At 38.7% G+C, this 12500-nt stretch overlaps 4 protein-coding genes across 4 annotated transcripts in view; all 4 read right to left on the bottom strand.

The window, feature by feature from the left end:
• LOC138056413 (adenosine receptor A2b-like) overlaps positions 1 to 797 on the bottom strand; it is a 1259-nt gene extending 462 nt beyond the window's left edge. Inside the window, exon 1 of the mRNA XM_068902198.1 lies at positions 1 to 797. This exon is cut by the window's left edge and continues 462 nt beyond it. Coding sequence (XP_068758299.1) covers positions 1 to 777 — 777 coding nt within the window. The 5' untranslated portion in view covers positions 778 to 797.
• The window catches only part of LOC138056415 (uncharacterized), a 51106-nt gene that overhangs the window by 11151 nt on the left and 27455 nt on the right, over positions 1 to 12500 (bottom strand). The window lies entirely within an intron of this gene.
• On the bottom strand, positions 4492 to 5426 carry LOC138057722 (adenosine receptor A2b-like). Its single transcript, XM_068903646.1, has one exon. It carries the CDS (start codon positions 5404 to 5406, stop codon positions 4495 to 4497), a length of 912 nt encoding a protein of 303 aa, XP_068759747.1. The 5' UTR covers positions 5407 to 5426; the 3' UTR covers positions 4492 to 4494.
• Positions 11524 to 12435, bottom strand: LOC138057577 (adenosine receptor A2b-like). Its single transcript, XM_068903548.1, has one exon. The coding sequence runs from the start codon at positions 12433 to 12435 to the stop codon at positions 11524 to 11526; it is 912 nt and encodes a 303-aa protein (XP_068759649.1).

The following is a 12500-nucleotide window of genomic DNA, read 5'->3' as shown; positions in this document are numbered from 1 at the left end:
TTTGATGTCTTGTTCTAAAATCTGGTGATAAATTGTAACAAACAAAACTGGAAAGTTTAACAGGAAATAAATTCCAACAATCATGCAAATAGTTTTTGTCCGACTGATTGCTCTCCTGTGTTGGATGCTTTGTGAAACTACGTTGATAGACCTCACCTGGTGTCGGTAGCGACGTAAAAATAACATGATTCTTATGTTTGCAATGATGGAAGCCAGAAGGCAGCAAAACCACACAAGCAAATGTGTCCCTTTTGATATTTTACTAATTCCTGCCCATTGTAGGCAAGTTAAGAGGATATTGAAGACCCAGATGGCGGACACATACTTCAGCACTCTTTGTGATGAAAAAGTCTCATTGTATCTTGTATGTAGCCGAACGGCTACAAATCGCTCGTATGAAATGGATGTCAGAGTCATGAAAGAAACTCCACAGCAAATGTAGAACGCATTAGCGTAAGTGACTCTTACAAAGCATGGAACTGAACGAAGCTGGTTTTCCATGAGTCTAAAGGCAATATATCCCGGCTGAACTGAAAGACCAACTAATACATCAGAGAGCGCAAGGCAAGATATGAAGAGATTTGATGGAGTTCGAAGACGCGAGTTGCTTAAAATGGAAACCATTATCAAAAGGTTTGAAACGACACCAAATGGCGAAGAAACAATATTTATGATGGCTGTTACAAGGTTCACCAAATAACGTTCCGAAACAAGATGAAAGGATGGATCAGGAAGATGAAAGCAAGAGCTGCCTTCATGTGAGATATTGCTGGCCATACCTTGATTTATCACGCAAGACTGACGGACGTGTAAATGGTTATCAAACAAAGCAACCCAACGAACAAATATCATGCTCATCCTATCAATCACTCGTCATTTCGTTTCCATGGTAACAAGTTAATAACATACATGTCGAAGTCCTTTTCTCCGCCCATATTGAAAAACATCAACTTGTAAAAAAATGTGCATTGGTTTAATATATTTTTGGAGGACGTTCCGACTTTTAGATTCGAAAGTTCTCTCTACTGCTTAAAATAAGAATGATGACAGAATTCTTGCCTCAAAAACCAAACACATGACAAATTTCTGAAAACTTGACTTGTAAATACTCTAATGGCTAGTGAGACGACGGTTGTTTCGTCGCTGCCAATCAACCGTTGTCAAGTCAAGTTTTCACAATTGTTACGAGACAAATAACAAAAACTATAACAGTTGGAAGATAGAAAGTCAAAGAAATACTCATTGCTTGATTGACATGTTAAAACAGATGCAATAGTTTCAATTTTATCCTATATGAATTTTTTCCAAGTTATGTAAGTTGCATGAAGACGAGATTTCAACACGAAAACATGAAAAGTGTGACAAGAAGAGGAGAAACACATATCAACTCTGTCCAAGCAAAATGAAATAAAAACCTAGTTTGGTATATCCTCTAGGTAAATTTCACGATTATTACAACTGCTTTATGTTTACTAACTTGGACAGGGCCTGCGTCACGTTACTATTTTAGTGCAAATACAGCGGGAAGGAGCGCCACCATATATGCTCTCCAATTTAATTTTAAAATGTTTTATGTATACTTTAACGTTTTTATACTGACATTTTCGCATCTTCCATCATGACTGTAATAGGAAATCTCTACCTATTTTCTTGTTGTGGCTCTTAACAGTAAAATAGCATTGAGAACACTAAGAAAACTTTCGACTGTTCTTATTTGCTTTATTTTACCCTCGGTTGAGTCTTGTTTATGAAAAACAATAAAAGCGCAGGACCACGCGCGAAAGGCGCGCGCAGAGCACCGTGGGTAAGAAAATAAGGTACTCTGTGCAAGAAAATTTGATTTTGGTCACCGTCAACCTCTTTCCCAGGGCTTTTCTCCGTTCCCGCCCCTCCTCTCCTCGGCGGAGAAAAGCCCTGGGAACGAGGTTGGGTCACCGTAATACCGTATTTACGTCCACTCCTCCAATGTGACCAATATCACGTGACCACATCGCAAGTTTAAGTTTAGAACTCATCGAGGTCAGCTGTTTTTTGAAGTTGACCGTTGACCAGGTACTTGTTTTCGATTGGATCGCAGGCTCAAGCCAGGTTAACTTATTGTAAGAATGAATAGCCCGGGAGCTGTGCTTTTAGGCTTGGCTAAATCTATATATTAAAAATGTGTCACCTACCGCGAAAACAAATATTTACGGTGACGACAAGTATTTACGGCTATGTAAAGTTAATGTGACTACGTCAAATATATGTGGTCACACAAATATATCTCGAACTGATGTAACTATTTTACCTGAGATACTGATGACATACCAGGATTTTTCCTTTTACTAAAAAATCATATCTTCATCGCGCGCAGTGAAGACACTATTTTTATCTTTCATGTTTGAGGATATTGGTGTCACCATGGTTACTAACATGATTAGCCAATTACAAGAGCTTACCGCTCAGGCACACCTGCACACTTTAACTGCACTATTTTGCTGTTTGGAACATGAATAAAAAAAGTTGTGGTTTATGTCGAAATTCATCAGTATCTATAAAATAAACAGAGCATTACATGGCCGCTTTGGGATACGAAATTTATCTTCTCGTGCTGAACTTACGGTAAATATCCACCACTAGCCACCGACACTGAGGTAAATAGTTGTTTTAGTACATACTAAAACAGTGAGGTAGTACTAGTGTAGCACAAAAAATGATTTAAACTCATTTATTCCTGCAAAACCTACAACATTTTCGGGAGCAAATTCTGTATGATTTGCCTGGAGGTGAATAGCAAAGGGGATATGCGGAGTTTGATTAGCCAATCAGCGCGCGCGTTCAACGCTATCCACTGTTTTAGTATATACTAAATACGGCTATTGTGTTTACTGTCTCAATGGTCAGGGGAGTCAAAGTGATAAAGAAAACAAAAAACAAAATGGCGGCAGATGTGGATCTCAAGGCATTTCTCCTCTCTGTCAAGCTCAACGAAATCTGCACTGCGAGATTCTGAATGTTTTGGAGCACTTTGAGGGCCGATGAAATGATGACGCTTACTTTATTAGATCTGTGATTCTGCAGCGAACAACAAAGGGCAAGAGAAGATTAAATTCAGCTGTTGGATTTTCTGCGTGAAGTAAAGACTCACTCTTGAACGAATGAAATGATATAGTGAAGTAAATCATATATTGAACTGCGGATATGCAATCAAGTGAAGCTATGATACTCGCAGGTTCTGAACGCAATTTTAGCAGTTGCTAAGGGAAGCCTAAAATGTACTGCCACAATGGTCCGCAGTGTGGATTAAACAACGAGGATAATTAAACTGTGACACTTTTGAGGTTGAAGCGGAATGAAATATGTAAATTATAGACTGACATAAATGTAAGTGGACAGGTATTCTGTAATATATCCAAATTGGATCAAGACTAAACTTCAACGGGGTTTGAACCCATGACCTTGCGATGCCAGTGCGACGCTGTAGCCAACTGAGCTGAATATTCTGTAACTGGATTGGTAGGCAGAACCCGAGTTCAGGATCAAACAATTACCTGTGACATGTGTTTTGTACCTGCCGATTTCAAAACTATGTTAACTAAACAGTAAGCGGCCAAAGTTTTAAGCCTTGATTTAAAAAAAAGACACGTTTTTATTTTAACTGGAATTTTCTTATTTAATGGTCCGCCACTACTAACTTTAAGATCTTGAGAGAGCTAGATCAAGGAGAAAATGACGTCAAAGGTTCAGAAGGAAAGTTAAGGAGCAAGGGTGGCACAGTCGGTTAGTGCGCGGCCTTGGTTCAAGAGGTACTGAGTTCGATCCCCGGATCTCACATCCTTGTTTCGACTTCTTTCCTTTCAGTGTAGCCTAAGTAGCTTTAAATACCCTTAAAACGGAGCACTGATGGAAAAGAGGGGGGTAAAATGAGCGCACCGTCGGCTTCCTGGGAGAATACTCTCTAGAGAGTAAAGGAACTTCCGACGTTAAATAAGGTGTACCTTTACCTTTAATAATTTTTGGCCTTTCAGACGTATATAATACATATATAATACGCTGCATTTTAAGCTAGTGAGTAAATGACGTCACTTTTTCCTGAATCTAACCCTCTGAGGTCCAATCGGTCAGTTTCCACGTGAGTAATGGCGGAGCATGAAATCCAAAACTTACACGCAAAGTAAACAACATTTGGATAAAAGTCAAAGCTCAAAATTTTGCCATTCAGGTATTAAGAAAACACACCTTCAAAATCTGAAGAAAAAAAAGAAGTGAGTTTTTGATCATTGTGGCACTTTAAGCTGCAACAATCTGTGAAAAGGTTCAAATAGTTCCAAGAGATTTTCATTTTCGTCGCCGTCTTAGATCTTACAGGTCCCTGCAAAGAAAGATAACGGACGTGCTGTGTTCCACAACATCCATCCCTGTCAAATCGATGCACGATTGAATGGCATTAACTATGGAATTGTACTGATTATCAGGTATCTATGTTTCTTGAATAAAACATGATATTAGCTAGAGTTAGCAACAGCTCAACTTCCTCAATATTGAATTCACACTTTGACGCAAGTGACGGTTCTTCCAATAACAGAGAAGTGGATTTGTACATGAATTCAGAAAAGCAGCAGTCTCTGCCCAGCTATAATGGTTGTAACTTTTGATGTCTTGTTCTAAAATCTGGTGATAAATTGTAACAAACAAAACTGGAAAGTTTAACAGGAAATAAATTCCAACAATCATGCAAATAGTTTTTGTCCGATTGATTGCTCTCCTGCGTTGGATGCTTTGTGAAACTACGTTGATAGACCTCATCTGGTTTTGGTAGCGACGTAAAAATAACATGATTCTTATGTTTGCAGTGATGGAAGCCAGAAGGCAGCAAAACCACACAAGCAAATGTGTCCCTCTTGATATTTTACTAATTCCTGCCCATTGTAGGCAAGTTAAGAGGATATTGAAGACCCAGATGGCGGACACATACTTCAGCACTCTTTGTGACGAAAAAGTCTCATTGTATCTTGTATGCAGCCGAACGGCTACAAATCGCTCGTATGAAATGGATGTCAGAGTCATGAAGGAAACTCCGCAGGCAGTGTAGAACGCATTAGCGTAAGTGACTCTTACAAAGCATGGAACTGAATGAAGGTGGTTTTCCATGAGTCTATAGGCAATATAACCCGGCTGAACTGAAAGACCAACTAATACATCAGAGAGCGCAAGGCAAGATATGAAAAGATTTGATGGAGTTCGAAGACGCGAGTTACTTAAAATGGAAACCATTATCAAAAGGTTTGAAACGACACCAAATGGCGAAGAAACAATATTTATGATGGCTGTTACAAGGTTCACCAAATAACGTTCCGAAACAAGATGAAAGGATGGATCAGGAAGATGAAAGCAAGAGCTGCCTTCATGTGAGATATTGCTGGCCATAACTTGATTTATCTCGCAAGACTGACGAACGTGCAAATAGGGGCTTCGATTATAGCAGCCGCGGTTATCAAGCAACCGAATGAACAAATATCTTGCTGATCCTATCAATCACTCGTCATTACGTTTCAAAGGTAACAAGTCCTTTTCTCCTCTCACTTTGAAAACATCAACTTGGAAAAACACCTGCATCGGTTTAATATATTTTTGGAGAACATTCCCGCTATTTAATTCGAAAGTTTCTTCTACTGCTTAAAATAAGAATCCGTTTAAGTTAAGGTTTCTTAAACAATTTGCAGTAAAAACGAACGGTAAAAAGACAAAACGTGTCGACCGAACTTCGGTCATTATTAAGCTAAAAGCGAAGATAAACATTTGCATAAGTATAAATATAAAACAAAGAAGTAGATTGGTGTTTCCTCGAGTTACCCAGACAGCTTAATTAATTCCACCATATGCATCTCCCGCTTTATTGCAGTCAAAGCTTCTGATCATCCTGTTCTCGAGTTACCAGCTGTTAACACTGAATACAATGAATTAGATCCTGATTGCGTTGTTCTGCCATTTAAAGACCAGGCTTAAGCTGATATTGTACGAGCACAACTCAAAGACCTGAGCCGTAAGACGAGCACAAGAATGCGTCTTTCTCTATTGGAAAACATTTCCGTGTGGAACTTTATTTTGTGCCCAATGATCCTCCACTTATGTCCAGAAATGCATGGGAGGACAAAAATGGCAGATTTGGCGACAGAGCCCCACGATTGACAATCTTGGCAAAATTAGCGAATTTGGCAATATTTCGCCAATTTTGTCACAGCACATCATCCGTTGCTATTTAGGAAACGCGGATGCTGAAGATTTGGCGATTTTGGCAAAATTGACAAAATCGGCATTTTTGGCGATATTTTGCCAATTTCGTCAAATTAGTTCATCCACTGGTATTGACACCACTTGGGTGAACGTTACGTTGCGATTTTGGCGAAATTGACAATATTGGCACATTTGGCGATATGTTGCCAATTTTGTCAAACCACTTTTATGTTACTTGGTCGACGATTGGCGAAATTGACGAGCGGACGAATTCAATATGTTGCACCTATACATTTATCTATTAGTGCCGTAGAGAAATATCATATTGTGTATCGCTCGATCTTTTATTAAGGGCTAGAAAGGTCTCCTTAGCGCACATTTCGATGATCTTGATGGCCTCCTTCATTGCTTTTTGTTTTGCCTTATTGGCGATTGTGGCAAAATTGTCATTCTCGCCATACTGGTCAAATTCCCCACATCTGCCAACTTCTATGGGCCCCCTTCATTGCTTTGTGCTTTGCCTTGTTGGCGAATTTTACCATCGCAAAAATGTGCAAGAACAAGTTTGACTTTCTCATTTCTGAAATGTTTTTTAGTCAGACTCAATTCGTGGGAAAGTTTTTTATTCATTTCTAATTATGTTATTCTTGCATGTTTTTTACTTTTTTGATTTATATTTATACTTATACAAATTTTTATCTTGACTTTTAGATTGATAATGACCGAAGTTCGGTCGAAACGTCGTGTCCTTTTACCGTTAGTTTTTACTTTAAAATAACAATGATATTAGAATTCTTGCCTCAAAAACCAAATACATTACAAATTTGTGAAAACTTGCCTTGTGAATATTGTAATGGCTAATCTGACAACGGGTGTTTCGTCGCTGCCAAGCGACCGTTGTCAGACTACCCATTACAGTATTCACAAGTTATTCCCAAGTTTTCGCAATTATTACGAGACAAATCACAAAAACTATAACAGTTGAAGGACGGAAAGTCAAAGAAATACTCGTTGTGTGATTCACATATTTAACAGATGCAATAGTTTCAATTTTATTCTCTCTGAGTTTTTTTCCAGGTTATGTAAGTTGCATAAAGACGAGATTTCAACACGGAAACATGAAAAGTGTGACAAGAAGAGGAGAAACACATATCAACTCTGACAAGACAAAATTAAATGAAAACCTAGTTTGGTATATCCTCTAGGTAAATTTCACGATTATTAAAACTGCTTTACGTTTATTAACTTGGATAGGGCCTGAGTCACGTTAATATTTTAGTGCAAATACAGCGTGAAGGATAACCAACAAGTAATAACCAATAATTAATGATTAGCCAATTACAAGAGAGCTTACCGCTCAGGCACACCCGCACACTTTAACTGCACTATTTTGCTGTTTCGAACATGAATAAAAAAAAGTTGTGTTTATGTGGAAATTCATCAGTATCTATAAAATAAACAGAGCATTACATGGCCGCTTTGGGATACGAAATTTATCTTCTCGTGCTGAAATTACGGTAAATATCCACCACTAGCCACCGACACTGTGGTAAATAGTTGTTTTAGTATATACTAAAACAGTGAGATAGTGTAGCACAAAAAATGGTTTTAACTCATTTGTTCCTGCAAAACCTACAACATTTTCGGGAGCAAATTCCGCGCAATTTGCTCGGAGGTGAATAGCAAAGGGTATTAGGAGTTTGAGTAGCCAATCAGCGGGCGCGTTCAACGCTATCCACTGTTTTAGTATATACTAAATACGGCTATTGTGTTTACTGTCTCAATGGTCAGCGGAGTCAAAGTGATAAAGAAAACAAAAACAAAATGGCGGCAGATGTGGATCTCAAGGCATTTCTCTTCTCTGTCAAGCTCAACGAAATCTGCACTGCGAGATTCTGAATGTTTTGGAGCACTTTGAGGGCCGATGAAATGATAACGCTTACTTTATTAGATCTGTGATTCTGCAGCGAACAACAAAGAGCGAGAGAAGATTAAATTCAGCTGTTGGATTTTCTGCGTGAAGTAAACACTCACTCTTTAACGAATGGAATGATATAGTGAAGTAAATCATATATTGAACTGCGGATATGCAATCAAGTGAAGCTACGATCTCGCAGGTTCTGAACGCAATTTTAGCAGTTGCTAAGGGAAGCCTAAAATGTACTGCCACAATGGTCCGCAGTGTGGATTAAACAACGAGGTTAATTAAACTGTGGCACTTTTGAGGTTGAAGCAGAATGAAATATGTAAATTATAGAGTGACTGTGGGACTGCGATGGCAGCCTTTTGAGGTTACAGGTATTCTGTAATATATCCAAATTGGATCAAGACTAGACTTCAACGGGGTTTGAACCCATGATTTTGCGATGCCGGTGCGACGCTGTAGCCAACTGAGCTGAATATCCTGTGACTGGATTGGTAGGTAGAGCTCTCAAGTCTCACGCATTGAGCTTGAGACGCAATCTTACGCTCTCACGCGGAAACTATCATTTCTCACGCATCTAAAATGTCTATTCTAAAAGGTCTTTATTCTTAGTAGTTCTTGTCGGCCATTTTTGGAGCTACCAAATGGAGTAAGATGGCTGGCTTTATAGGTCTGCACAACACGGGGTGTTCAATGGAGAGACTGGGCGAGACATTATAGGATAGTAACGTTTCACACTCAGATCGCAAAAAAAAAAAAAAAATTTTAGGCAACAAGAAGCTACCCTAAAAATAATAACTAGACACTTTGTGAGCGTAAAATGGGTTTACTAAGGTAAGTGTCTGTCCTCCTCAAAACCCAGTTTTCGTTTTCATTCCCAAAGACCCTAATAAATTATCAGTCCAAAAACGAAACACTATTTATTGCTACCGCAGTGGGCGAGCCTAGAACGAACGAACGAGGCAGCTCTCCTATCGGGAGAACCTAATTTTCTTCTAACCTCAAGGGATTGTGGTCAAAGGCGCAAGGAGTTGTGGTTATGTGCAAATGGAGAAGTTAAGAAGCGCGGTATGATATTATGTTTTTCATTTCGCTTTTCCTATCGTCTACACTGTCACGCAACAAGAAAATAAATTCGAAATCGTTAAATGAAAAAGGCCAAGAACTTGGAATGTTGAAGGAAACAAATCTTTTAACTACATCTCCAATTCTCAGGTCTGTGCGGTACACTGTTTCTGGGTTAATTTGTCAAAGCGTTTAATGCAACTTCACAGCGGCCGGTAATCAACGAAAACATCTGGAGATCACTTTCCAATGAAAGCGCTTACTTCTCACTCATGAGGTAAAGTACCTGACTACGAACACATCTCCTAATGTATTTAAAGGCTCAAACTGCTGAGATTCATAGGGATGGACATTTTTTCCAACCAAATAGCTTTGTATTGTGGTGTCAGGCAAGGTGACAATTCGGAAATTCAAAATGCTGTATTTTCGAAACGAAAGACGTCACGGAACTCGAAACTTTCAAAAGACCGTGCGATTTTGATTTTAGAATTTGATGACGTCACGGTGTCTCGAATGGGGTCCAGAAAGAGGTCCAGTTGGGGGCACGAGCCTTCCCCTCGGCAGCATTTCTACAATTTAGGTAAACTAGTTTTTAGAATAATCGAAATTAATTAAATTTGGTCAAGAACGTAGAAATTTACCTAAATGGGCAATAGAAGAGCTTAAAGAAATATTGTGGGCTTCCCAAATTAACTTCATTTTACACTAGAATGACTAAATAAGTATTTTTCTGACGTCAAAAACTGTGGCTACCTATCAATCATTTGCCAGAAAGAACACGGCTAAAACTCCTGTCATCTTTATCATGAAAACTGCACGCGTGTCAAATTTCAACCTGCGTATGAAAATTTGTTAAGCCCGAATATTACACAACCCGATGAATCCACAAAGGCCGAAAAATCTCACAAAAGCTTTTCCAGCGAAAAAATTTATTGAAACTAACAACATATCTGCTATTAGAGGCAAAAAAATATTCCTATTAATTTTCATTCCGTGCGTGCAAGCAAGAATCATAATCAGCGCCAATAGCCATATACGCAACTAAATAAATTTCTCACCCGAGTTCAGGATCAAACAATGACCTGTGACGTGTGTTTTGTACCTGCCGATTTCAAAACTATGTTAACTAAACAGTAAGCGACCAAAGTTTTAAGCCTTGATTTAAAAAAGACTCGTTTTTATTTTAACTGGAATTTTCTTATTTAATGGTCCGCCACTACTAACTTTAAGATCTTGAGAGAGCTGGATCGAGGAGAAAATGACGTCAAAGGTTCAGAAATAATTTTTGGTCTTTCAGACGTATATAATATATAATAAGCTGCATTTTAAGCTAGTGAGTAAATGACGTCACTGTTTCCTGAATCCAACCCTCTGAGGTCCAATCTGTCAGTTTCCTCGTGAGTAATGGCGGAGCATGAGAACAAAGTAAACAACCTTTGGATAAAAGTCAAAGCTCAAAATTTTGCCATTCAGGTGTTAAGCAAACACACTTTTAAAATCTGAAGAAAAAAAAAAAGTACGTTTTTGATCATTGTGTCACTTAAAGCTGGAACAATCTCTGAAATAGTTCAAACAGTTCCAAGAGATTTTCGTTTTTGTTGCCGTCTTAGATCTTACAGGTTCCTACAAAGAAAGATAAAGCGGCTGTCTTACCAACTACTCGGCAATTGCTGAAGTAAATTTAGAAACAGTGCATAGTCACGTGACGCTTGCGTGTAAGGCTCGTTTTCTTTTCACAAAGACTCGGGAAAAAACTTTCAAACGCAAAACAAAGAAAGGAAAACTTGGGCAAAGCAAAGCGGAACTTGTTTGGTCACTCCATGAGCATTCGTAATTGTAGAATAACAGCAAAGTAATATAACCCCTTCGTTGAAAAAAGATATCAATAATTTACTTGATCATAATGTCAAGTCAAAGTGTAGATTTTGTCAATTTTAATTTCACATTGGCAGATGGCGGATAGTTTATTTTTTTGCACCCCTATCCGTCTGTCCCAAAATAAGTTTCAGGAGCAAGTCACTCTTATAATCCCACTTAAGGCGCGCGCGAGTTCTCATTAAACATACAAGTTTGTAACGTGAAAGATACAGCATTCAGTGGGGGTTCAATACAGTTAGATAGTGCGAGACTGAAGGGTTCTAGTTTTTAACCGATCCCACATTGAATCGTCAGCGGAAAAAGAAAAAAAAAAAAAGAGGAAATCTACACCATCCATCCCTGTCAAATCGATGCACACTTGAATGGCATTAACTATATGGAATTGTATTGATTATCAGGTATCTATGTCTCTTGAATAAAACATGATATAGCGTTAGCTAAAGTTAGCAACAGCTCAACTTCCTCATTATTGACTTCAAACTTTGACGCAAGTGACGGTTCTTCCAATAACAGAGAATTGGATTTGTACATGAATTCAGAAAAGCAGCAGTCTCTGCCCAGCTATAATGGTTGTAACTTTTGATGTCTTGTTCTAAAATCTGGTGATAAATTGTAACAAACAAAACTGGAAAGTTTAACAGGAAATAAATTCCAACAATCATGCAAATAGTTTTTGTCCGATTGATAGCTCTCCTGCGTTGGATGCTTTGTGAAACTACGTTGATAGATCTCATCTGGTGTCGGTACCGACGTAAAAACAACATGATTCTTATGTTTACAATGATGGAAGTCAGAAGGCAGCAAAACCACACAAGCAAATGTGCCCCTCTCGATATTTTATTAATTCCTGCCCATTGTAGGCAAGTTAAGAGGATATTGAAGACCCAGATGGCGGACACATACTTCAGCACTCTTTGTGATGAAAAAGTCTCATTGTATCTTGTATGTAGCCGAACGGCTACAAATCGCTCGTATGAAATGGATGTCAGAGTCATGAAAGAAACTCCACAGCAAATGTAGAACGCATTAGAGTAAGTGACTCTTACAAAGCATGGAACTGAACGAAGCTGGTTTTCCATGAGTCTATAGGCAATATAACCCGGCTGAACTGAAAGACCAACTAATACATCAGAGAGCGCAAGGCAAGATATGAAAAGATTTGATGGAGTTCGAAGACGCGAGTTGCTTAAAATGGAAACCATTATCAAAAGGTTTGAAACGACACCAAATGGCGAAGAAACAATATTTATGATGGCTGTTACAAGGTTCACCAAATAACGTTCCGAAACAAGATGAAAGGATGGATCAGGAAGATGAAAGCAAGATCTGCCTTCACGTGAGATATTGCTGGCCATACCTTGATTTATCACGCGAGACTGACGAACGTGCAAATAGGGGCTTCCTTTATAGCAGCGGTTAT

The sequence above is a fragment of the Montipora capricornis genome, chromosome 7 (assembly GCF_036669925.1).
Source record: "Montipora capricornis isolate CH-2021 chromosome 7, ASM3666992v2, whole genome shotgun sequence".
In the NCBI taxonomy this organism is placed as follows: Eukaryota; Metazoa; Cnidaria; class Anthozoa; order Scleractinia; family Acroporidae; genus Montipora; species Montipora capricornis.
Note: the sequence above shows the minus strand (reverse complement) of the source record. Positions and strands in the feature narration are given on the sequence as shown.